The following is a 22,195-nucleotide window of genomic DNA, read 5'->3' on the forward strand; positions in this document are numbered from 1 at the left end:
ATCATACAACTCTGTATGCCTTTGTGTACCCACAGCTCAGTTCCCACTTATAAGTAAGAATATGTGGTATTTGGTTTTTCATTCCTGAGATACTTCACTTAGAATAAGGGTCTCCAGTTCCATCCAAGTTGATGCAAAATACATGATTTCATTATTTTTTATGGCTGAGCAGTATTCTATGACGTATATATACTACATTTTTTTATTATTATTATTATTATTATTATACTTTAGGTTTTATGGTACATGTGCACAATGTGCAGGTAAGTTACATATGTATACATGTGCCATGCTGGTGCGCTGCACCCACCAACTCGTCATCTAGCATTAGGTATATCTCCCAATGCTATCCCTCCCCCCCTCCCCCCCTCCCCCCACCCCACAACAGTCCCCAGAGTGTGATGTTCCCCTTCCTGTGTCCATGTGTTCTCATTGTTCAATTCCCACCTATGAGTGAGAATATGCGGTGTTTGGTTTTTTGTTCTTGCGATAGTTTACTGAGAATGATGATTTCCAATTTCATCCATGTCCCTACAAAGGACGTGAACTCATCATTTTTTATGGCTGCATAGTATTCCATGGTGTATATGTGCCACATTTTCTTAATCCAGTCTATCATTGTTGGACATTTGGGTTGGTTCCAAGTCTTTGCTATTGTGAATAATGCCGCAATAAACATACGTGTGCATGTGTCTTTATAGCAGCATGATTTATAGTCCTTTGGGTATATACCCAGTAATGGGATGGCTGGGTCGAATGGAATTTCTAGTTCTAGATCCTTGAGGAATCGCCACACTGACTTCCACAAGGGTTGAACTAGTTTACAGTCCCACCAACAGGGTAAAAGTGTTCCTATTTCTCCACATCCTCTCCAGCACCTGTTGTTTCCTGACTTTTTAATGATTGCCATTCTAACTGGTGTGAGATGGTATCTCATTGTGGTTTTGATTTGCATTTCTCTGATGGCCAGTGATGGTGAGCATTTTTTCATGTGTTTTTTGGCTGCATAAATGTCTTCTTTTGAGAAGTGTCTGTTCATGTCCTTTGCCCACTTTTTGATGGGGCTGTTTGTTTTTTTCTTGTAAATTTGTTGGAGTTCATTGTAGATTCTGGATATTAGCCCTTTGTCAGATGAGTAGGTTGCGAAAATTTTCTCCCATTTTGTAGGCTGCCTGTTCACTCTGATGGTAGTTTCTTTTGCTGTGCAGAAGCTCTTGAGTTTAATTAGATCCCATTTGTCAATTTTGGCTTTTGTTGCCATTGCTTTTGGTGTTTTAGACATGAAGTCCTTGCCCATGCCTATGTCCTGAATGGTAATACCTAGGTTTTCTTCTAGGGTTTTTATGGTTTTAGGTCTAACATTTAAGTCTTTAATCCATCTTGAATTGATTTTTGTATAAGGTGTAAGGAAGGGATCCAGTTTCAGCTTTCTACATATGGCTAGCCAGTTTTCCCAGCACCATTTATTAAATAGGGAATCCTTTCCCCATTTCTTGTTTTTGTCAGGTTTGTCAAAGATCAGATAGTTGTAGATATGTGGCATTATTTCTGAGGGCTCTGTTCTGTTCCATTGATCTATATCTCTGTTTTGGTACCAGTACCATGCTGTTTTGGTTACTGTAGCCTTGTAGTATAGTTTGAAGTCAGGTAGTGTGATGCCTCCAGCTTTGTTCTTTTGGCTTAGGATTGACTTGGTGATGTGGGCTCTTTTTTGGTTCCATATGAACTTTAAAGTAGTTTTTTCCAATTCTGTGAAGAAAGTCATTGGTAGCTTGATGGGGATGGCATTGAATCTGTAAATTACCTTGGGAAGGATGGCCATTTTCATGATATTGATTCTTCCTACCCATGAGCATGGAATGTTCTTCCATTTGTTTGTATCCTGTTTTATTTCCTTGAACAGTGGTTTGTAGTTCTCCTTGAAGAGGTCTTTCACATCCCTTGTAAGTTGGATTCCTAGGTATTTTATTCTCTTTGAAGCAATTGTGAATGGGAGTTCACTCATGATTTGGCTCTCTGTTTGTCTGTTATTGATGTATAAGAATGCTTGTGATTTTTGCACATTGATTTTGTATCCTGAGACTTTGCTGAAGTTGCTTATCAGCTTAAGGAGATTTTGGGCTGAGACAATGGGGTTTTCTAGATATACTATCATGTCATCTGCAAACAGGGACAATTTGACTTCCTCTTTTCCTAATTGAATACCCTTGATTTCCTTCTCCTGCCTAATTGCCCTGGCCAGAACTTCCAACACTATGTTGAATAGAAGTGGTGAGAGAGGGCATCCCTGTCTTGTGCCAGTTTTCAAAGGGAATGCTTCCAGTTTTTGCCCATTCAGTATGATATTGGCTGTGGGTTTGTCATAAATAGCTCTTATTATTTTGAGATACGTCCCATCAATTCCTAATTTATTGAGAGTTTTTAGCATGAAGGGTTGTTGAATTTTGTCAAAGGCCTTTTCTGCATCTATTGAGATAATCATGTGGTTTTTGTCTTTGGTTCTGTTTATATGCTGGATTACATTTATTGATTTGCATATATTGAACCAGCCTTGCATCCCAGGGATGAAGCCCACTTGATCATGGTGGATAAGCTTTTTGATGTGCTGCTGGATTCTGTTTGCCAGTATTTTATTGAGGATTTTTGCATCAATGTTCATCAAGGATATTGGTCTAAAATTCTCTTTTTTTGTTGTGTCTCTGCCAGGCTTTGGTATCAGGATGATGCTGGCCTCATAAAATGAGTTAGGGAGGATTCCCTCTTTTTCTATTGATTGGAATAGTTTCAGAAGGAATGGTACCAGCTCCTCCTTGTACCTCTGGTAGAATTCGGCTGTGAATCCATCTGGACCTGGACTTTTTTTGGTTGGTAAGCTATTGATTATTGCCACAATTTCAGCTCCTGTTATTGGTCTATTCAGAGATTCAACTTCTTCCTGGTTTAGTCTTGGGAGGGTGTATGTGTTGAGGAATTTATCCATTTCTTCTAGATTTTCTAGTTTATTTGCATAGAGGTGTTTGTAATATTCTCTGATGGTAGTTTGTATTTCTGTGGGATCGGTGGTGATATCCCCTTTATCATTTTTTATTGCAGAAAACGATGGTTAGATGCCACGAAGTAGGTGGCAATGCCTTAACCGTATGCGTGTTGTCAGGCCCGAGGGCCTCTTCCATCCTTGTCAAGGGGAGTGCTAACCTTCTCTCCTTTCATACAACACCTGATATATTTTTCTGATCTAAGGGATATATGCCAGAGGCTGTGAATCTTTGGGGTTATCATAGGATAGTTACCGCTCTTTTATTATTATACTTTAAGTTCTAGGGTACATGTGCACAATGTACAGGTTTGTTACATATGTATACATGTGCCATGTTGGTTTGCTGCACCCATCAACTCGTCATTTACATTAGGTATTTCTCCTAATGCTATCCCTCCCCCATACCTCCACCCCACGACAGGCTGTGGTGTGTGATGTTCCCTGCCCTGTGTCCAAGTGTTCTCATTGTTCAATTCCCTCCTATGAGTGAGAACATGTGGTGTTTGGTTTTCTGTCCTTGTGATAGTTTGCTCAGAATGATGGTTTCCAGCTTCATCCATGTCCCTACAAAGGACATGAACTCATCCTTTTTTGTGGCTGCATAATATTCCATGGTGTATATGTGCCACATTTTCTTAATCCAGTCTATCACTGATGGACATTTGGGTTGGTTCCAAGTCTTTGCTATTGTGAATAGTGCTGCAATAAACATACATGTGCATGTGTCTTTATAGTAACATGATTTATAATCCTTTGGGTATATACCCAGTAATGGGATCACTGGGTCAAATGGTATTTCTAGATCCTTGAGGAATCGCCACACTGTCTTCCACAATGGTTGAACTAGTTTACACTCCTACCAACAGTGTAAAAGTGTTCCTTTCTCCACATCTTCTCCAGCACCTGTTGTTTCCTGACTTTTTAATGATTGCCATTCTAACTGGTGTGAGATGGTATCTCATTGTGGTTTTGTTTTGCATTTCTCTGATGGCCAGTGATGATGAGCATTTTTTCATGTGTCTGTTGGCTGCATAAATGTCTTCTTTTGACAAGTGTCTGTTCATATCCTTTGCCCACTTTTTGATGGGGTTGTTCTTGTAAATTTGTTTAAGTTCTTTGTAGATTCCAGGTGTTAGCCCTTTGTCAGATGGGTAGATTGCAAAAATTTTCTCCCATTCTGTAGGCTGGCTGTTCACTCTGATGGCAGTTTCTTTTGCTGTGCAGAAGCTCTTTAATTAGATCCCATTTGTCTATTTTGGCTTTTGTTGCCATTGCTTTTGGTGTTTTAGTCATGAAGTCTTTGCCCATGCCTATGTCCTGAATGGTATTGCCTAGGTTTTCTTCTAGGGATTTTATGGTTTTAGGTCTAACATTTAAGTCTTTACTCCATCTTGAATTAATTTTTGTATAAGGAGTAAGGAAGAGATCCAGTTTCAGCTTTCTACATATGGCTAGCCAGTTTTCCCAGCACCATTTATTAAATAGGGAATCCTTTCCCCATTTCTTGTTTTTCTCAGGTTTGTCAAAGATCAGATGGTTATAGATGTGTGGTGTTATTTCTGAGGGCTCTGTTCTGTTCCATTGGTCTATATCTCTGTTTTGGTACCAGTACCATGCTGTTTTGGTTACTGTAGCCTTGTAGTATAGTTTTAAGTCAGGTAGCATGATGCCTCCAGCTTTGTTCTTTTTGCTTAGGATTGTCTTGGCAATGCCTTGTAAGTTGGATTCCTAAGTATTTTATTCTCTTTGTAGCAATTGTGAATGGGAGTTCACTCATGATTTGGCTGTTTGTCTGTTATTGGTGTACAGGAATGCTTGTGATTTTTGCACATTGATTTTGTATCCTGAGATTTTGCTGAAATTGCTTATCAGCTTAAGGAGATTTTGGGCTGAGACTATGGGGTGATTTTGTATCCTGAGACTTTGCTGAAGTTGCTGATCAGCTTAAGGAGACTTTGGGCTGAGACGATGGGGTTTTCTAAATATACAATCATGTCATCTGCAAAGAGGGACAATTTGACTTCCTGTCTTCCTAATTGAATACCCTTTATTTCTTTCTCTTGCCTGATTGCCCTGGCCAGAACTTCCAACACTATGTTGAATAGGAGTGGTGAGAGAGGGCATCCCTGTCTTGTGCCAGTTTTCAAAGGGAATGCTTCCAGTTTTTACCCATTCAGTATATTGGCTGTTGGTTTGTCATAAATAGCTCTTATTTTGAGATACATTCCATCAATAGCTAGTTTATTGAGAGTTTTTAGCATGAAGGGCTGTTGAATTTTGTCAAAGGCCTTTTCTGCATCTATTGAGATAATCATGTGGTTTTTGTCATTGGTTCTGTTTATGTGATGGATTACATTTTTTCATTTGCATATGTTGAACCAGCCTTGCATCCCAGGGATGAAGCCAACTTGATCTTGGTAGATAAGCTTTTTGATGTGCTGCTGGATTCGGTTTGCCAGTATTTTATTGAGGATTTTCACATCAATGTTCATCATGGATATTGGTCTAAAATTCTCTTTTTTTGTTGTGTCTCTGCCAGGCTTTGGTATCAGGATGCTGCTGGCCTCATAAAATGAGTTAGGGAGGATTCCCTCTTTTTCTATTGATTGGAAAAGTTTCAGAAGAAATGGTACCAGCTCCTCTTTGTATCTCTGGTAGAATTCAGCTGTGAATCCGTCTGGTCCTGGACTTTTTTTGGTTGGTAGGCTCTTAATTATTGCCTCAATTTCAGACCCTGTTATTGGTCTATTCAGGGATTCAACTTCTGAATTCGGGTGGGTAACCCGACCTTTCTCACTTTAGTTTTGGGAGGGTGATCTTCCCTGGTTTAGTCTTGGGAGGGTGTCCAGGAATTTATCCATTTCTTCTAGATTTTCTAGTTTATTTGTGTGGAGAGTTTATAGTATTCTCTGATGGTAGTTTGTATTTCTGTGGGATCAGTGGTGATATCCCCTTTAGCATTTTTTATTGTGTCTATTTGATTCTTCTTTATTATTCTTGCTAGTGGTCTATCAATTTTATCTTTTCAAAAAACCAGCTCCTGGATTGAAGGGTTTTTTTGTGTCTCTAAGATCAGAGCAGAACTGAAGGAGATAGTTATTTCTTGCCTTCTGCTAGCTATTAAATTTGTTTGCTCTTGCTTCTCTAGTTATTTTAATTGTGATATTACAGTGTCAATTTTAGATCTTTCCTGCTTTCCCTTGTGGGCACCTAGTGCTATAAATTTCCCTCTACACCCTCCTTTACATGTGTCCCAGAGATTCTGGTACGTTGTGTCTTTGTTCTCATTGGTTTCAAAGACCATCTTTATTTCTGCCTTCATTTCGTTATTTACCCAGCAGTCATTCAGGAGCAGGTTGTTCAGTTTCCATGTAGCTGTGCAGTTTTGAGTGAGTTTCTTAATCCTGAGATCTAATTTGATTGCACTGTGGTCTGAGAGACAGTTTGTTGTGATTTCCGTTCTTTTACATTTGCTGTGGAGTGCTCTACTTCCAACTATGTGGTGAATTTTGGAATGAGTGCAATGTGGTGCTGAGAAGAAGGTATATTCTGTTGATGTGGGGTGGACAGTTCTGTAGATGTCTATTAGGTCCGCTGGGTGCAGAGCTGAGTTTAAGTCCTGGATATCCTTGTTAACCTTCCGTCTTGTTGATCTAATATTGACAGTGGGTTGTTAAAGTCTCCCACTATTATTGTGTGGGAGTCTCTTTGTAGGTCTCTAAGGACTTGCTTTATGAATCTGGGTGCTCCTGTATTGGGTGCATATATATTTAGGATAGTTAGCTCTTCTTGTTGAATTGATCCCTTTACCATTATGTAATGGCCTTCTTTGTCTCTTTTGATCTTTGTTGGTTTAAAGTCTGTTTTATCAGAGAGTAGGATTGCAACCCCTGCTTTTTTGCTTTCCATTTGCTTGGCAGATCTTCCTCCATCCCTTTATTTTGAGCCTATGTGTGTCTCTCCACATGAGATGGGTCTCCTGAATACAGCACACTGATGGGTCTTGACTCTATCCAATTTGCCAGTCTGTGTCTTTTAATTGGAGCATTTAGCCCATTTACATTTAAGGTTAATATTCTTATGTGTGAATTTAATGCTGTCATTATGATGTTAGCTGGTTATTTTGCTTGTTAGTTGATGCAGTTTCTTCCTAGCTTCAATGGTCTTTACAGTTTGGCATGTTTTTGCAGTGGCTGGTACTGGTTGTTCCTTTCCATGTTTAGTGCTTCCTTCAGGAGCTCTTGTAAGTCAGGCCTGGTGGTGACAAAATCTCTCAGCATTTGCTTGTCTGTAAAGGATTTTATTTCTCTTTCACTTATGAAGCTTAGTTTGGCTGGATATGAAATTCTGGGTTGAAAATTCTTTAAGAATGTTGAATATTGGCCCTCACTCTCTCTGACTTGTAGAGTTTCTGCCAAGAGATCAGCTGTTAGTCTGATGGGCTTCCCTTTGTGGGTAATCGACCTTTCCCTCTGGCTGCCCTTAACATTTTTTCCTTCATTTCAACCTTTGTGAATCTGACGATTATATGTCCTGGGGTTGCTCTTCTTGAGGAGTACCTTTGTGGTGTTCTCTGTATTTCCTGAATTTGAATGTTGGCCTGCCTTGCTAGGTTGGGGAAGTTCTCCTGGATAATATCCTGAAAAGTGTTTTCTAACTTGGTTCCATTCTCCCTGTCACTTTCAGGTACACCAATCAAATGTAGATTTGGTCTTTTCACATAGTCCCATATTTCTTGGAGGCTTTGTTCGTTTCTTTTTACTCTTTACTTCCCTTCTCACTTCATTAATTTGGTCTTCAATCACTGATACCCTTTTCTTCCACTTGATCGAATCAGCTACTGAAGCTTGTGCATTCATCACGTAGTTCTCGTGCCATGGTTTTCAGCTCCATCAGGTCATTTAAGGTCTTCTCTACACTGTTTATTCTAGTTAGCCATTTGTCTAATCTTTTTTCAAGGTTTTTAGCTTCCTTGCAATGGGTTCGAACATCCTCCTTTAGCTTGGAGAAGTTTGTTATTACCGACCTTCTGAAGCCTACTTCTGTCAGCTTGTCAAAGTCATTCTCCATCCAGCTTTGTTCCGTTGCTGGCAAGGAGCTGCAATCCTTTGGAGAAGAGGCACTCTGGTTTCTCCCCATCTTTGTGGTTTTATCTACCCTTGGTCTTTGATGATGGTGATCTACAGATGGGGTTTTGGTTATGGATGTCCTTTCTGTTGATGCTATTCCTTTCTGTTTGTTAGTTTTCCTTCTAACAGTCAGGTCCCTCAGCTGCAGGTCTATTGGGGGAGTTTGCTGGAGGTCCACTCCAGATCCTGTTTGCCTGGGTATCACCAGCAGAGGCTGCAGAACAGCAACTATTGCTGCCTGATTCTTACTCTGGAAGCTTCGTCTCAGAGGGGCACCTGGCTGTATGACCTGTCAGTTGGCCTCTACTGGGCCGTGTCTCCCAGTTAGGATACACGGGGGTCAGGGACCCACTTGAGGAGGCAGTCTGTCCGTTCTCAGAGCTCAAACACCGTGCTGGGAGAACCACTACTCTCTTCAGAGCTGTCAGACAGGGACGTTTAAGTCTGCAGAAGTTTCTGCTGCCTTTTTTTCAGCTATGCCCTGCCCCCAGAGGTGGAGTCTACAGAGGCAGGGGCCTCCTTGAGCTGCGGTGGGCTCCACCTAATTTGAGCTTCCTGGCTGCTTTGTTTACCTACTCAAGCCTCAGCAATGGCAGACGCCCCTCCCCCAGCCAGGCTGTGGCCTTGCAGTTTTCCATCTGGACTGCTGCGCTAGTGGTGAGCAAGGCTCTGTGGGCGTGGGACCTGCTGAACCAGGCAGGGATATAATCTCCTGGTGTGCTGTTTGCTAAGACCATTGGAAAAGTGCAGTATTAAGGCTGGAGTGTCTCGATTTTCCTGGTACAGTCTGTCACGGCTTCCCTCGACTAAGAAAGGGAAATCCCCCAACCCCTTGCGTTTCCCAGGTGAGGTGATGTCCCACCCTGCTTCTGCTTGCCCTCCATGGGCTGCACCCATTGTCCAACCGGTCCCAGTGAGATGAACCAGGTACCTCAGTTGGAAATGCAGAAATCACCCGTCTTCTGCGTCAATCATGCTGGGAGCTGCAGACCGGAGCTGTTTCTATTCAGTCATCTTGGAACAGACCTCAGGATAGTTACCTCTCTTGATTAGGTTATGCTATATGACAAAGGTTCTGGGATAATTACTCCAATGATTTACATTACATTATATAGACTTCATCAGAGCACACTGGAGAGAGATTCTGTTGTTGGCTTTGAAGAAGTAAGCTGCCATGTTGTGAGGACCATGTGGGTAGGACTTGAGGGTCACCTCTAGGAGCTCAGACCAAAACCCTGCTAACGGCCATTGAGAAAACAGAGATGACTTCACTTCTACAACTATGAGGAACTTAATTCTGCTAACAAGCAGTGAGCCTGGAAGAGGCCCATAAACCTCAAATAAGATTGTAGCCCCAATTGATACCCTGTAAAGACTAAGTAAAGGAACTGTCTAACCCATGTCTGTGAGATAATACATTTGCGTAGTGTTAAGCTGCTAGGTTTGAAGTAATTTTTTAAAATAGGGCAATAAAAAACTAATATAGGCTGGGCAGGGTAACTCATATCTGTAATTCCAGTGCTTTAGGAGGCCAAGGCAAGCGGACTGCTTGAGGTCAGGAGTTTGAGATCAGCCTGGGCAACATAGTGAGATGTCATCGCTACCTTTTTTTTTTTTTTTTTTCAAATTAGCCAGTCATAATGGTTTGCGCCTGTGGTCCCAGATACTACGGAGGCTAAGGCAGGAGGATTGTTTGAGCCCAGGAGTTCAAGGTTGCAGGGAACCATGATCATGCCACTATACTCCAGACTTGGGCAAAAGAGTGAGACCTTGCCTCTAAACAAACAAGCAAAACAAAAAACTAGTACACACAGCAATAGAATCTATCCAAAAATAAAGGAAATTAATTAAATATTTTAAATGGCTACTCAGGAGAATCGCTTAAACGTGGGAGGTGAAGGCTGCAGTGAGCTGAGATCATGCCACTGACCTCCAGCCTGGGCGACAGAGCACGACTCTCTCAAAAAAAAAAAAAAAGTCTCAGTAACCTATGGGATAATATACTAACAGCTGTGTAAATGGAATCCCAGAAAGCAGTGGCGGAGCAGAGGCAGAAAAATATTTGAAGAAATAAAGACTAAAATTATGTCCAATTTGATGAAAATTATACTCTTATACTCTGACAGATCTAAGAATTTCAGCAAACCCTAATCAAGATAGTCTCTCTCTCCCTCTCACATGCACGCACACACACCAAGTTAAGCCATAATCAAACTACTAAAAATCAATAATAAAAGGAATAATCTTAAAATGTAGCCAGAGGAAAAAAGACACGTTACAAACAGAAGAACAGGGGTAAGAAAACTGAAAACGTTACATAAGAAACTACATAACACAGAAGACAACAAAATTGACTTAAATTGCTGAAAAATACCCCCTCACACTAGAGAGAGGCCTTCTGGTGGTAGACGTGGCATCAGTAGGTGCAGCAGTACGTGCCCATTCTGGAGGTGGTATGGGGCAACACATGGCACTCCGTATTTAGCAAATGAGGCTCCATTCTCCTCAACTTGAATGGATCTGGGCTGTGGTTATGGCTGAGGTCCTGACTTCTGTCTAGTCTTCCTTGTTCCTTCCCTGATTCTAAACTTGGTCCTGTACCTTCTAGATATCTCTTTGAGGTACCCAAATAGCTTTCCAATGCCTTTTCTTTCTGCTTAGATCAAGAAAAACTGGTTTCTCTAACAGGCAACCTAAGAGCTCTTAAAAACAGAAAATCCTTCATTTATTTTCTACTCACCTTTTCTCATCACCGTTTCAACATAGTAGTGGGTAGAGTCAAGTTAACTGAGTACTTTTTCTAAGCCACCTCTTTTATCTAGGTTTATATAGTTCTTCAATTTTACTTTCAAAACTTCTTTCCCAGCCATGTTTCCTCCTCATCTCCATGTTCTATCACTGCTTGGCTGGATTATTGTTATGGGCTGAATTATGTCCCCCCAACTCCCATTTCATATGTCAGAGTCCTAACCCTCAGTGTGACTGTATATGGAGACAGGGCACTTCAGGAGTAATTAAGGTTAAATGAAGCCATAAGGGTGGGTCCCTAATCCAACAGGACTGGTGTCCTTATGAGAAAAGAGAGACCAGAGATCCCACTCTCCCAAGCACAGAGAAAAGGCCATGTGAACACAGTGAGAAGGCAGCTGTATTCAAGCTAAGAAGACAGTGCTCACTAGGGCTCCTCACCAAATTTGCCAGCACCTTGATCTGGGATTTCTAGCCTCCAGAACTGTGAGAAAATAAATTTCTGTTGTTCAAGCCACCCAGTCTATGGTATTTTGTTATGGCAGCCCTAGCTTACTAAGGAACAACTACTGATATAATCATAAACTAGCTGGAATCATCAGTTAGCTTCAGACTTCTTAACATAGCCAGTAGAGTGATCTTAAATTCCATGTAACTTGTAACTCAAGTAACCATGTAACTTGAGATCACCCTGCCTCAGACCTGGGTAAACTTGGCTTAAACCTCCAGTTTCACAGCATATGAAAGACCATTGCCTTCTATTTAATTTATTCAAATTTCTAAACTTAGTTTTTCATGATCCCTGTGGATTCATTCCTGCAACCCTAAGTGTTCTATCAGTTCCACTCATCTGCCAGCTGGTACATGGAATATCAGGAGCTTCACCATTGTCCATAAGAAATTAAATTAACTCATGATTTTGTGACTGTACCAACTTTAATTAAGTCTCCAGGAGTTGCGGAAGGAAATTATATCCCACACCGCACAGTCTTCTGCCTCCTAATTGGTTTCCCTTTGACACTGCATTGGCTTCCAAAACTTACTGTGTGATCATCCTCACAACCCTCAGAGAAATAAACTCTAGCATCCCTTCCCCTTACTAAGCCTAATTCACTTCCTCAGCCCTTTACACAGAAATCTAACCATATCGCTTCCTTGTGTGAATGAAAGCGATACGCCATCTCCTAATTGCCAATATGCAGTGACTTGACTCTAGTTTAGCAATTCCAGGACCACTGAAGTTTTCTTCCTCTAGCTTCCAACATATATCACCCACAAATGATACCCATAAAGCACCTTCCCCCTAATGGGCATGGCAGCTACTCTGTCCTGGACCTAGATGCCTGGCCCAGTGATGTCAATGCTATACTTTTGCCTTCTTCCTCACTGCTCTTTGAGGACCAGGACCAGCCCCTCCCCTCTCTCAGGCCACCCTCCAGACATCTTTCGGTTATCTTCAGCCCCTCTCTGCCTTGCACAAAGTGTGGACTCCGTGGCTGTATGATACATGAATATATGAAGAAGTAAACACCCATGCTTGAAATCTTCCAAGGGGCCTCACTGCTTAGGGATGAAATCCAAAATCTGAAGCCTGACGTACAGAGTCCTCCAGAATCTATGCCCAGCCTATACTTCCCCTGGTCCCTCCCCCAACCCCACCCCCAACTTTCCAGACACCCTCAGCTCTTGTCAGGGACATGAAAAGCTGCCTCTGTCTCCTGGAAGCAATGGGTAGGGATGAAGAGACAGGAGTGGGCTAGGCCTCTGACTTTACCTGTGCGAGTGCTGGAGGTTTCAAACAATTTTTCTTTTTTAGTCTCTCTCCGCCTAGAAGGAAGCAGACCATCCATGAAATGAAGGGGTCTAAAGAACCATGGTCTCCTCTAACGTTCCTCCTCCAGGATCTTCTTCCCCCTTCCATCTTGAAACTTACAATCCTATAGCATTTGCCTGCAAGGATTCCCAAATGTCATTTTCTTCTACAGATAAAAAGATTATGGGCGAGGCACGGTGGCTCACACCTGTAATGCCAGCATTTTGGGAGGCTGAGGCAGGTGGATCACCTGAGGCGGGGCCAACATGGTGAAACCCCATCTCTACTAAAAATACAAAAATTAGCCAGGCATGGGCCAGGCAGGGTGGCTCACCCCTGTAATCCCGGCACTTTGGGAGGCTGAGGTGGGCAGATCACAAGGTCAGGAGTTCAAGACCAGCCTGACCAATATGGTGAAACCCCACCTCTGCTAAAAATATTTTTTTTAAAAAATTAGCTGGGTGTGGTGGTGCCTGTAGTCCCAGCAACTCGGGAGGCTGAGGCAGGAGAATCACTTGAACCCAGGAGGCGGAGGTTGCAGTGAGCCGAGATTGTGCCACTATACTCCAGCCTGGGTGACAGAGCAAGACTCCATCTCAAACAAACAAACAAAAAATTAGCCAGGCGCAGTGGCAGGTGCCTGTAATCCCAGCTACTCAGGAGGCTGAGGCAGGAGAATCACTTGAACCCAGGAGGTGGAGGCTGCCGTGAGCCGAGATCATGCCACTGCATGCCACTGCACTCCAGCCTGGGCAATAGACTGAGACTCCATCTCAAAAAAACAAACAAAAAAAATATTATGGCCCAGAAAGAAGCAGTTGTTTTCCCAGGGTCACCTAGAAACTAAGGGACAAAGCCAGAGCTAAAATCCAGTCTTCCTGGTTTATGAACTTGCTCTTTGCACACTGCTATGCCGTTTCATGGAAGATGGGAAGGTGGAGGCACTTGTTCTGGACAATATTCAAGCCCTGTCATCTTTCAACTGCTCCACATTGAATCCATAGTAATAGGCTTGACTAAGCTTTAGTGACAGTCCCTATCCTGAAAATATCATCTTATTTTGGGGAGGCCAAAGGGGTATGAGGAACTTCAGACTGCATGAGAAGAGAGGTTCAGATCATAAACGCCATCTTGCCATGTGGGATTATGGGAAGAGCATAACTCTTATTTTTCTCAATTTCCTATTATAATCCATTTATTTTGGAAAAAAATCATTTAAAATTACATATATACTTACCAGTGAAAACAAAATATGGCAACAATAAAAAGCACAGAAATGATATCTGCAAGGAGCCACATGAACATATAGAACTTTGGTGTCTGAAAAACATAAACCACAGTGAAAGAACTTTACAGTTAGAAGGGATTTTGGATCATATGGTCTAAGTCCCTTGCTCTGCTGCCAGGGCTGGAGGAGGAGAGGAAGAGGGGATAGACAGGGCAAGGAACCTTGATTGATGTGGCATTCTCAAACACAGAGAGTCCCTGCAAGTGTCCTAACAGTCACCCTTATACATGCAGGGGGCTCTAGAGGGAATAGAACACTTCACACCTTTCATCTCCCAAGACAGAGGGCAGAGGGGGTCCCAGAGAAGTCACACAACAAGTCTATTCTGGACCCAAGACCACAGTCCAGGTTCTTGACTTCTGCTGTTTTCAAGGCATGGTTTCTCAAACCTGGCTGTGCAGCCAAGTCTCCCGGGGCAGCTTTTAGTAATACAGGTTTCTGGGTCTCACCAGACACCTAAGGAATGAGAATCTCTGCATTTTTAACACATTCCCAGGTGATGCTGAAGCCATGTGTCTGTAAGCCAGCATTTGGGAACCATTGTTCTAAAGTACCACACTTTAAGAATGCTGAAGTACAATTACCCCTTACCTACATGCTCCTCTTCTATGCTCCTTGCCCAAGTCACCTATTTCCCAGAGCTCTGTCTTCTGGGTCCTCTCATTGAGTTTGATGCTCCCTTTCCACCTCCATTGCACCCTCTCTAATTCCACTTGATGCTAATAGGGCTGGCACATTTTATCCTTTCTCAGGCCACTCTCCACCCTATCCCAAGGTCTTTCCTTGAACTGAATAATAAAATTAATAACACTAATGATCATAATTAACAATAAGCAAATAACAGGAGCCAGGCAGGTGTTCTAAGCACTTCAAGGGTATTTTCACATTTAAGCCTCATAATAGCCCTACTAGTAGAAAATCTTAACCAACTTCCACTGAACTGAGGCTCTTAATCCCCTCTGGGAAAAATATTGACTGAGGGCTGCTGTAGTTGGCTGATTGCTCCAAGAGGCCTACCAGATGAGCAGAATGTTCACAAAGAATCAGTTGTCCTTGTTTCCCAAATGGCTTAAGTCAACTGTACTTGTTATTGTAATAGTGCAATGTAATTAGATGCTGCTTAAATGTGAGATCTGAGTGAAAAAACTGTCATTTTCAAAGAAACTAAGTCAAATGCTTTGAAAAACTCAATGAGGACAAAATAGATCATTAAAGAATAGACAGTAATTAGATTAGGTGTAGGTGAAACACTACAAGGGTTTGAGGGATTATAAAGATCTAGGTAGATTCCTCATTCAGATTGATTGTCCTAATGACTAAGTTCTTGTTCTGCTTAAAACAAACAATTAGAAATCCTAGCTAGTTCATCTGGATGTTTAAATGAGAGAACATAGAACTCAATCAGCAGAAATATCCTCAAAGAAATGACTGTCAAAAGGTGAATTGAATATTTTAAAATAAAATTTGTGAAGTATGTATGTGGCATACTGTTTATAAAAATGACCACAAAATTCCTTCCAAACCTATATGCAGGCCCCTATACAACGTAACTTAGCTGTACCTCCCTATCAAGAGGTGAAGTCTGTTTCTCTCCCACCCTGAATCTGAACTTGGCCATGTGATTTTCCTTGGCCAATGGAACATCAGCCAACACAACACTGGGAGAACTTTGAAAAGTCCATGTGCTTTGGGGCTTGCTCTCTCTTGCTGTTGGGAACTCATCTCCACTAGGTGAACACACTCCAGCTAGCTGCCTTGAGGATGAGCGATGACATGAAGAGAAACTCAGTCATTGCAGGTGCACCTCTAGACAAATGAACAAGGCATCCTAGACTATCCAGCCCAGCTGACCTGGCTCAAACCAGAGATATCACCTAGCCATCAGCCAGAATTGAGATATGATAAATATTTGTTTAAGACAGTAAGTTAGGTAGTTTTTATTAAGCCATCAGCCATCAGCCAGAATTGAGACATGATAAATATTTAAGACACTAAGTTTTAGGTAGTTTTTATTAAGCATTAAAAGGTAACTGATAAAGTGTACATCATTTTTAAATGATTCCTCACTTTAACTTTCTCAATTACGAGACCAATGACCAGACCAGATTATGTTGGACACAAGTGTGTGTTTCTACTGCACTATTATTATCCCCAATTTTCAAAAAGAAGAAACAAAAAAGCCAAAAACCACAAACAGGTTAACTAATATTTCCACATTCACACAGTAAGTAGTGGAGCCAAGATCTGAATCTAAATCTCAATCAGTCTAACTCTGGAGTGTAGGCTGCCTGTTAAGGCCTCTGAGACACGAGCCCCACCTCCCTGAATAAAATGACACATGGCATAGGCTGGGAACCATGCATTGGGTCCTTTAAAAATGCCTAGACTAGGTGTGGAAGGAAAAATTTTTTATATATATATCCTTTTAAACTTTTTGAATTTTGAATCACATGGATTTATCAATTTAAATATTGAAATGAAAAAAATGCATTCAGAAATAGCATCATTTAAGTAAATGTGTACCTCCCAAAAGGACAACTTTGAGACATTACTGATTCAGGGGATAGGATTAGGGAGGGGTGTGCTGCTTTCTAAATTATGCATTTTTGTAATGACTGGATTTTAAAATGTTAGAAAAATACATAGTATATACATGAAGGGGAGTTGTATGGGGACAGGTGGGTGGAAAGGCTCCACCTGTGCTGAGTGACCTGCCATCCAAAGCTCCCTTCAGGGTCATCTCCAGAAAGCTGACCAAGCCACCATAGTAAGAAGTCAGCGATTTCTCCTTTCTACCAGAGGGCCTGGATGCAGTTACTGGCCCTGTAAGACTGTGCCTTGACCCTGGATCCCTTTTCCCCTGGTCCTGACCCTGAACAGGTCAGAAGCTCAGGCCAGAGGGTGGAGATCTGGAGGAGGTGACTTGAGGCCCCTTCCCTCTTAGGCTTCTCTAACAAAGGCTTTAACTTTCAAGGCCATTTGGATTTTGGGTTATTACTTGGGATTGGACTCTTTAATTCTGAAGTGAGGCTTTTTGATGACTAAAAGTGAACTTTTAAAAGTTATCTAAGAGTGACTGGAAAAGCTACAGGACCTAAGTGAGATTTCATTCAGGGGCAGAGAAAGGCCTACATCACAGACCAGGTTTAAAGAATCAATGCAGCCAAATTAAACTGTTTTCTGTTGTATGCTAGTGTGTCCCACTCAGTCAACCTACTCTCTATACAGATAAGAACAAGTTCTGTAGCAGTAACTGGTTAGCTGGGGCTCCCTCCACAGATAGCGATAGGATTTGGCTGGGATTGTAAACCGGGTCTTCAGATTCTCAAGCCTCTGGCAGTAAGCAACAGAAGGCCTAGAACAGGCAACTGGACACTGGCTACCCTCTTCAAAAGCAATTTGTTAGGGCACACAGTTTCCACTTTGGAGTCAAGTACACTTGGTTTTCTCCCCACTCTCCATGCCGTTGTCAATTGTTGCCATGCCTCTACAAAGGTGGGGCTACAGTAACAAAACTCTGAAGTCAGACCTCATTCTGAATCCTGCCTCATGAGACCACATGCAAAGATATCTTTGAGCTTCAGTTTCCTCATGAAGATGATAACAGTGGCTAATTCAAAGGGTTAAATGACATAATGCTTGTAAAGCACATTGTAAGGATTCAATAAATGTCAATTATTATAACAATACTAATTTTTGCCTGAAAATCCCAGAAGGATCTATGTGAGAGAATGGAAAATACCACATCTCCAGTATTCATAGAAGTCTGTGCTCTTAAGTGGCTGCCCAAGGGATGGCACAGTGGGCAACACAGGGCTGGGGGGCCTGCACTGCTATCATACCAAGCCTGGAAGAACAATCTGGGCAACCAGCTCACCATGAAGAAGTGAGGGTGATTAAGCTGACTCAGGAGCCCAATGTTGTCTGTGGTCACTGAGTTAATCCTGGAGCACCAGGCCAGTGAGAAAAGCCAAGGCTCATTGACGGTGTATACGTTGATATGGATGTTAGCTGCTTTATAATCTCTGGAACAAAAACAGAACCCACAGGGGATTTAGATCAAGTTTCATTCTGATCATCTAAAAGGAGAACAGCCACCATGTTTGTGAAAGGCTGTTGCCTAAATCACCAGAAGCAGCTAGTCCAGGGACAATTCATGATATGATGTGACAGAATGGGCTCATAGTACAATAAGATAAAGGATTAGATTTAGCACCTCTGCTCCTGTAGCAACAGTGGTGTGCTGGTAAACCAAATGTCCTAAGGAGAATAATAAAAAGGAAGAAAGAAAACATATTTAAAAAAAAAAGAAAGAATGGGGAAAAGGGAAAAGGAAAAAGAAAAAGGAAAGCCCTATTGTAGCATATGCAAATTTCCATGGTATAAACACTCCTACCATAGCCAATTGTAAGCTACCATTGGTAGAACCAATTTGCAGAGTTTCTGCATATTTAATAACAAGCTGGTATGAGCTGGCTCTGGCATGCTACTATGTAGCAGCACCTATATTCTCACTTCTATCAGAGCACTTATCACCCCCTACTCAAATGATCTGCTCATTTATCAGTCTTCTTTACTTGACTCTAAGCAAACTAAAAGCAGAGACTATGTCTTATTTGTCTCTGGATACTCAATACCTAACATAACACCAGGCTCCACAAATATTAATTGAAAAAATAAATAAATGAGTACCAATCTGGTGAACTTATTAAATTTCAAATATAAAGAATTTTTGCAAGTAATGAAAATAGGGGGAAAACCTGATTTTTCCCACGGCACTAAATGTCAGTGGATACTTGTGGACTGTTTATAGAGACAGGAAGAAAATAAGTGGAGGAACACCTAGTAATTCTAGCTAAGTTGTCATTTTCAGGGATTCAATTTCTCAGAAAACATACCATGTAAATGCCTTCAAAATTTTTTTTCAACTCTCAAATGGTATGGCATATTGGAAACTGCTCTGTACAAGCCTGGGTTTGAATCCCAGTTCTGTCATATACTAGCTTAGTAAATTCTTGGCCTCAGTATAGAAAGTGTAAAATAATAATAATGCCTCCTTAACAGAGGTGCTAGCAATTAGTTATCCAATACGTTAGCATTGTCTCTGAACCAATCCCTGCAGAAAAAGATAAATTTTAATTGGAAAAAACAGTAAAAAGTTACTTATTTTTACCTTTTGAAACCAAAACTCAAAAACCAATCACATTCCTTGTTTGTTTAAATTTTAAATTCAGGAGATACATGTGCAGGTTTAATACATGAATATATTGCATGATACTGAGGTTTGGATCTGCTACCCAAATAGTGAACATAGTACCCCATAGGTAGTTTTCCAACCCTTTCCCCTGTCTCTCCCTCCCCCATTTTGGACTCCCCATTGTCTGTCATTTCCATCTTTATGTCCATGTGTACCCAATGTTTAGCTCCCACTTATAAGTGAGAACATGTGGTATTTGATCTTCTGTCTCTGCACTAATTCACTTAGAATAATGGCCTCCAGCTTCATCCATGTGCTGCAAAGGACATGATTTCATTCTTTCTTATGGCTGCATAGTATTCCGTGGTGTATATGTGTCACATTTTCTTTACCCAGTCCACCACTGATGCGCAGTTAGGTTGATTCCATGTCTCTGCTATTGTGAATAGTGCTTCAATAAACATACAAGTGCAGGTATCTTTTTAGTAGAACAATTTATTTTCCTTTGGGTAGATGCCCAGTAATGGGATTGCTGGGTCAAATGGTAGTTACATTTTTAGTTCTTTGAGAAATCTCTAAACTGCTTTCCCCAGGGGCTGAACTAATTTACATTCCCACCAACAGTGTCTAAGCATTTCCTTCTCTCTGCAACCTTGTCAATATCTGTTATTATTATTATTTTTTTTACTTTTTAGTAATAGCCATTCTGACTGGTGTGAAATGGTATCTCATCAGGGTTTTGATTTGTATTTCTCTGATGATTAGTGATGCTGAGCATGTTTTCATATGTTTGTTAGTTGCTTGTATGTCTTCTTTTGAGAAGTGTCTGCTCATATCCTTTGCCCACTTTCTTAAACAAGTGGAGTGACATATGTGTTCATGGATTGGAAATTCAATGTAGTAAAGATGTCAGTTCTCCCTCAAATTGATCTGTAAGTTTGATGCAGCAAGGTTTTTTTTTGTACAATTAGCAAGTGGATTATAAGATTCATATGGAAAAGCACAGCCCTACAATAATTAAAACAATCTGAAAAAAAAATAGTGTGAGAGGGAATCACTCTACCTGATGTTAAGACTTACTATATAGCTACAGTAAGCAAGCTAGTGTGGTATTAGAGGAGATATGGACACATAAATCAGTGGAACAGAACCGAAAACCATACAATAGATCCATACAAATGTGACAAATGATTTTTGACAAAGATACAAAAGGAATTCAATGGAAGAAAGATAGTCTTTTCAAAAAATAATGCTGGAGTAACTAGACAGCTACAGTTTCTAGAGAAATCAGTAAAAAATGATCCAAAGATGTAAAAATTCAGCCAGAGCCAGACATGGCAGCTCATGCCTATAATCCCAATGCTTTGGGAGGCCAAGGCAGGAGGATGGCTAGGGGCCAGGAGTTTGAGACCACCCTGGCAACACAGTGAGACCCTGTCTGTACAAAAAAATTTAAAAAAATAGCCAGGTGTGGTGGCACATGCCTATAGTCCTAACTACTGTGGAGGCTGAGGCAGGAAGATGGCTTGAGCCTAGTAGTTCGAGACTACAGTGAACAATGATCACATCACTGCACTCCAGGCTGGGTGACAGAACGAGACTTTGTCTCTATTAAAAAACAAAAACAAAAAAAATTGAAGAGATAGAATGAGATACTAAAAAATGATTAACTAAAAAATAAAAAGAGAGGGAAGGAGTGACCAAAAAACCCCACAAGGAATAGAAAGGACAAATAGAAAAAAAAAATAGCATGATGGTAATGTAAACCTAACTATATTAATACGTGAACTAAATTTTTTTTTCAGGTTCACTATTGTTAACCTTTTTTCCTCCCTTTTTTTTTCTTGTTATTATACTTTAAGTTCTAGGGTACATGTGCACAACGTGCAGGTTTGTTACATATGTATACATGTGCCATGTTGGTTTGCTGCACCCATCAACTCGTCATTTACATTAGGTATATCTCCTAATGCTATCCCTCCCCCGTCTCCCTACCCCACAACAGGCCCCGGTGTGTGATGTTCCCCATCCTGTGTCCAAGTGTTCTCATTGGTGAACTAAATATTAATGGACCAAACATTCCAATTAAAAGTCCGAGATTATCCTACTAGATAAAAAAGAACTGACAAAATTTTGTTTATAAGAGATGCACTTTAAAGACGCCAAGTGGTTGAAAGCCAAAAGATAGAAAAAGACATATTAAGCAAACACAAATTATAAGGCAGCCAGTGTGGCAATATTAATACAAGAAAAAGTAAACTTTAGATAAGATTAATTACCTTAAACAAGGGACATTTCATAATGAAGGGGCCAATTCACCAAGATCTAATAATCCTAAGTGAAAATGCACCCAATAAAAGAGTTTCAAAATACAAGAAGGAAAAAAACACACACACACACACAGATCAACAATCACAATTACAGTTGGATATATTAACAGTTGGGTATATATTGGTAACTGACAGATAGCAGTATAAGGAACCATTCATTTTTCTTTGATTGGGGAAGTTGCTCCCAGAAGAAAGAAGGAATAAGTCTTGATCTTGAGAAGTCTGAGAAGTCTCCTTCTCAACAGGATAACCTGATCTTTTGTAAACAGAATAATAATATTTACTAGGAAGAGCAGCCTTATATGTAATGTTCTTAAAAGGATGGTCCTGTTTAAGTATTTCTTTATTACATATTTTGTAAATAAACATGGAACAGATTTACGAGGCATGGGTCCCTGGAGAATGACACATAAACTAGATAACTCTCTGGGACTATCAAATAGAGATGTTTCATGACTCAACTGCTCCCCTTATGTGTGAGTTAACCCTGCACAAACTCACTTGGAGGCCTCATCTATTACTCTGGGCCACAGAGTACGTGTCCAATAAATAAAGATACCTGCACAACCACAATCAATGTCTCTCCTTGCTTTGTTTGAGCCTCTTGATTGCCTGCTGTATCCTTGAAATTAATGATAAATCTCGGCAGTAGG

The 22,195-nt window shown here is 41.0% G+C and overlaps 1 protein-coding gene and 1 non-coding gene across 5 annotated transcripts in view; both read right to left on the reverse strand.

Annotated features, from left to right (window-relative positions):
- Positions 1-22,195, reverse strand: part of GDPD4 (glycerophosphodiester phosphodiesterase domain containing 4) — an 88,717-nt gene that overhangs the window by 2,042 nt on the left and 64,480 nt on the right. For all 4 annotated transcript variants that reach the window (XM_054437818.1, XM_054437819.1, XM_054437821.1 and 1 more), the window contains 3 exons: positions 17,893-18,040; positions 13,965-14,047; positions 12,689-12,741 (listed from right to left, as the gene is read on the reverse strand). In XM_054437818.1, coding sequence (XP_054293793.1) covers positions 12,689-12,741; positions 13,965-14,047; positions 17,893-18,040 — 284 coding nt within the window. The remainder of the gene's footprint in view (positions 1-12,688; positions 12,742-13,964; positions 14,048-17,892; positions 18,041-22,195) is intronic.
- Positions 3,092-3,217, reverse strand: LOC129009166 (U6atac minor spliceosomal RNA). The gene has a single exon (XR_008492700.1). It is a non-coding gene; the product is annotated as a U6atac minor spliceosomal RNA (small nuclear RNA).

The sequence above is a fragment of the Pongo pygmaeus genome, chromosome 9 (assembly GCF_028885625.2).
Source record: "Pongo pygmaeus isolate AG05252 chromosome 9, NHGRI_mPonPyg2-v2.0_pri, whole genome shotgun sequence".
NCBI lineage: Eukaryota > Metazoa > Chordata > Mammalia > Primates > Hominidae > Pongo > Pongo pygmaeus.